The sequence below is a fragment of the Bombus pyrosoma genome, linkage group LG17 (genome assembly GCF_014825855.1).
Source record: "Bombus pyrosoma isolate SC7728 linkage group LG17, ASM1482585v1, whole genome shotgun sequence".
NCBI classification, from domain to species: Eukaryota; Metazoa; Arthropoda; class Insecta; order Hymenoptera; family Apidae; genus Bombus; species Bombus pyrosoma.
In genome coordinates, this window is record NC_057786.1 from 4027551 (window position 1) to 4031966 (window position 4416).

Sequence of the window (4416 nt, forward strand, 5' to 3'; positions counted from 1 at the left end):
TCCTATCACAAATTCATCCACTTGTTCTTCTATCAGTCAACTTCAACACATGGAAATAATTTGTTTACAAGTTTACGCAGCGTAGGAAAATCACATACGCAATGCGGTGGCCGGACTGTTCGCAGATAAATCGTAACAAAAGTAGCCATATTCCCATAAAAACCGCGTACTCATTACGAATTTATGAGCTGTTAATAAACGTGGCAATTCTTGTATGAACCACGCAAGACCATTATAAAATCAGCTATTGAGATCGAGCTCCACGGCTTCTGCGACGCCAGCGAAAAGGCGTACGGAGCCTGTGTCTATCTGAGATCTCTCGATCCTCACGTATCCAGACATGCTTACTCACGGCGAAATCGAAGGTAGCTCCGCTCAAATCGCAAACCATTCCACGACTTGAGCTGAGCGGCGCCCTTCTACTAACATCTTTAATTACAACCACACAACAAGCATTACAGGTTGAAATAACTCGCAAAGTTTACTGGACGGATTCCACGATTGTTCTCCACTGGATCAACGCGTCTCCACATACCATGAAGACCTTCGTCGCAAATCGAGTAGCGGAGATCCAGAATAAAACAAGCTGACCTCATCTCTCGGGGACAATCACCCGAAGACTTTCTGCGACCTACCATTTGGCAAACTGGACCACGATGGCTGCAGCAATCAGAAGAATGTTGGCCTATGTGGAGTCCAACATCTCTGGCCAACTTACCAGAAAGGAAAGCAGCAACTTGCCTCGCCACAGCTCCTGTCAACAACAGTCTATTAGACAGGTTTTCATCCTGGCCAAGGTTGATCCGCATTGCTGCCCGCTGTTGGAAGCGAAAACAAGACCGATCGTTGCCACTCACCATACAAGAACTACAGGTTTCCCACGACAAACTTATCCAGCTTTTACAACATATCCACTTTTCAGATGAGATAGCAACGCTCCGGAAAAATCGAAACCTGTCGGTCGGTGGAAAACTCCAGCGACTCAATCCATTCCTAGATAAGGTAGGAATATTGCGCGTCGGCGGCCGACTGAGTCAAGCACCGATGGCCTTCGCGCAAAAACACCCGATTATACCAAAGCTCCTACCACATCGCTCATAATCGAGAACGAGCATAAGGTCAGTATGCATGCTGGTGCACAGGCCACATTATATGCAGTGAGGCGACGCTACTGGCCCATCGATGGCAGAAGTCAAGTATGGCGCACGATAAAGGGTTGCGTCCGCTGTTGTCGTGCTCATCCACCAATGGCAGACTACATCATGGGTAACCTGCCGGAGGCTCGAGTAACGGAATCCCGACCATTCGCAAACGTCGGTGTCGACTATTGTGGTCCATTTCATATTAAGGAGAAACGAGATCGTAACCACCGCCAGGTCAAGGTATACGTGGCCATCTTCGTATGCCTAGCAGTTAAGGCGGTGCACATCGAACTCGTCGGCGATCTCACGAGCGAAGCCTTCATCGCCGCTTTTCGTCGATTCATCGCACGGCGAGGGTTTTGTTCGACGATCCACTCCGACAATGGCACAAACTTCATCGGCGTCAACAACGAGCTAAGGGAGCTCCACGAGCTACTAAAATCGGATGACCACAACGAGAAGGTCACGACATTCCTGGCCGACAAGCAAATCGAATGGCGCTTCATACCCCCTCATTCTCCGCATTTCGGTGGGTTATGGGAGGCAGCAGTGAAGTCATTCAAGCATCACTTTCGAAGCGTCGTTGGAAATGAACTGCTTACCTTCGAACAATTCAACACTCTGATCATCGAAATAGAAGCAGTCCTCAACTCCCGACCATTAACACCCATATCCACTGATTCCAATGATCTTCTCGTCCTCACTCCGGGCCATTTTCTCATTGGCGAGTCATTAATGAGTTTGCGTGGGCGAGATTTCAGAAACACTCAATCCAACCAACTCTCCAGATGGCAACACATACAAAAAATTAAGCAACATTTCTGGAAACGTAGGCACAAGGAGTATCTCAATGAAATGATCAATCGCAACAAATGGACCAAGGGTGGACACCACATACAAGAAGGCACAATCGTCCTCAGAGAAGACAACGTACCCCCTATGCAATGGCCCTTGGGCCGTGTAATCAAGGTCCACCCCGGAGCTGACGGCATCATACGCACCGCCACTGTGAAGACATCATCGAACCTCCTGGACCGCGGCGTCAAACGGCTGGTCCCCCTGCCATGTCAAGCCGCCCCAGACGAGTCCGGACAATCACAAATAGCGAAGGAGGGGGATAGCACACCCACCTAATCCACATACATAATTTGATCGGTGCCCTCTCAACGGGGGGAGGATGTTACGTCGCGTGGGACATCTGCACGCCATCCCTCGCTACCTGGCAGCCAACGGACAACCTACAGTCTTCCCGATTCTCAATAGACCCAAGGATCCACCATAACCTTTAGCTGCATTGTCTCCACACATGTTTGCCAGTCAAATTGCATGTCTGGAGAATTCTCTAATTCTAGAAGTATTTTCAGTTTTATGGCTGGGTCTGGGAAAGGTCCTTGAGTTTATTAGGCGCTCTTAAGAATCACGGAGAAAGCGGACAGTCACCAGATGGGAAAAGCTAACACATGTCCATCGTAAAAGGTTGTTTTTCGTCAGGAGCAAAGTCCACCGCCGCTCTCCGTTGGTGGGAGACTTCTGCATATCCTGTTCATTAGAGTGGGTCATCACCAATCGGCATCGCGGATCGTTACCCTCACTTCCTGGACGAAAAATGTGAATAACGAATCCGCGTTCTTCGGTCAAAGGACACACCCACACCAAGCTTTCCTGCGAGACACCTTAAGGGCAGTTCAGCATTCCAATTCAATTCCGATTCCAGTACAATTTTCGGTCTGTTCCAGTTCAGCACTTCTCGAGCAAGTGGTCAAGCAGTCATCACCACGTCATTGCAGTTCAGTTCTCGTTCAGTTCTCGTTCTATTCTCGTTCAACGCTCGAGCAAGTCATCATCAAGTGTTTGGTTGAATACAGTCAGTCAACGCAACGATACTAAAAGAGTTTCAGGTCGTACTCACTCGTCGTTGTTCGTACAAGCATTCACTATTATATCACCGAAGCTGTTGGATCGAGTAAATATATAATAACCTGTCAACCGCAGCGTTATTTCAATTAATCAACCTTATTATCCCACAAGAAATAAGGGATCGTACGATTCGTGGCGTCGATTAGTCAATCGTAACGGGAATTTACGACTCTCGTTGGCGCGCTTCTTCGAGATCGCGTCTCCCCGCGAACGTGCGAATATACAAATATACTTACATTGTTATCATCATTATTACATGTATATCATCATTGTTTATTGTTCAGTAGACTTTTCAATGATAAATTATTATTGTCAACGAATAACTATGTCGTAACTTTTGTTTGGTGGAGGATGATACAGGATTTTGTCATTATTATGTTGTCCTTATAATGGAAAAATGTTCATATTCAGTGAGCAGATGAATTGCTTACAGCTCTGAAATCATGTGCGTATAAATACCTGCATACTTGTTAAAATTTTATAGAAAAAATAAACAATGTCTTAAATGGATTTATTTAGAAAGAAGACGAGTGAAAACGCAAAATAAAAAGAATGATGAATCCCTTCTTCATAAAATTGTAGTTATATTCCTTTGGTTTAAACAGAGGAAATAACGTTCAAATAGTCAGTACACGATACAGTATATTATCCATAGTAAGATCATTATACCAGACATTTTTGTGATCTGATGTATCCAGTACAACCTGAAATAACCGAAAATATATGTATTTATATTAATTCCTATTTTTTTAGAAGATACTTTTATACGCACCTTGATAATTGTTGTTGGGCTGTTGAATTAAAGTCTTCTTTCAGAATAAATTTCTTAATTCCCATCAGATTAATTGCAACGTACTTCTCCCAATCCATATCTTGTAAATCTAGTTTGACCATATCGCTGTCGTTCAACATTTTCACTTTTCTCACCAAATCGGAATAGTTATCCCTTTGGAAAGTCCATTCGTGCAGAGCGAAATATGCTGCCACTGTAAACAGCTTATTGCCATTTTGGAGAAGTTTCATCATTCTGAAATATCAGTTTTACTTTTATTATAGATGAAGACAGAGATTATCCCAGAAAGATTGTTCTCGTTGTTCGAGGATCGATTGAATACTCACATTGGTTTACTACCTCGAAGTCTTAAAAATATATCTATAACGAACGCACGAAAAACATGCGGAATTATACTCCGAACGTTGTAAACATATCTATTAGCTATCATTGGACAACCCGGGTACCACAGCGTATCGTTCAGTGGGGTTTCTATGCTACATTTTACAACGGCATCTCTCATCTGACCACAACTTGCCAATTGAAACAATTACATTTGTATTATTAATTAATCGAATTACGCTT

The 4416-nt window shown here is 44.2% G+C and overlaps 2 protein-coding genes across 2 annotated transcripts; one reads left to right on the plus strand and one right to left on the minus strand.

The window, feature by feature from the left end:
- The first annotated feature begins 1258 nt into the window (after positions 1–1258).
- On the plus strand, positions 1259–2276 carry LOC122577082. The gene has a single exon (XM_043748165.1). The coding sequence runs from the start codon at positions 1263–1265 to the stop codon at positions 2274–2276; it is 1014 nt and encodes a 337-aa protein (XP_043604100.1). The 5' UTR covers positions 1259–1262.
- Positions 2277–3684: 1408 nt separating this feature from the next.
- LOC122576928 (fatty acyl-CoA reductase 2-like) lies at positions 3685–4393 on the minus strand. The gene is made up of 3 exons (XM_043747844.1): positions 4179–4393; positions 3832–4086; positions 3685–3763 (listed from the first exon to the last, which is right to left on the minus strand). Exons 1-3 carry the CDS (start codon positions 4352–4354, stop codon positions 3685–3687), a joined length of 510 nt encoding a protein of 169 aa, XP_043603779.1. The 5' UTR covers positions 4355–4393.
- Positions 4394–4416: the final 23 nt, after the last annotated feature.

What these genes read in the sequence shown, in the direction of transcription:
- LOC122576928 (XM_043747844.1), bottom strand. Translation starts at nt 4,354, where the DNA reads ATGAGAGATGCCGTTGTAAAATGTAGCATAGAAACCCCACTGAACGAT. An exon ending in CTTCGAGGTAGTAAACCAAT is followed by an intron (nt 4,087 to 4,178) that starts GTGAGTATTCAA and finishes CTGATATTTCAG; the next exon opens with AATGATGAAACTTCTCCAAA. An exon ending in GCCCAACAACAATTATCAAG is followed by an intron (nt 3,764 to 3,831) that starts GTGCGTATAAAA and finishes CGGTTATTTCAG; the next exon opens with GTTGTACTGGATACATCAGA.
- LOC122577082 (XM_043748165.1), top strand. Translation starts at nt 1,263, where the DNA reads ATGGGTAACCTGCCGGAGGCTCGAGTAACGGAATCCCGACCATTCGCA.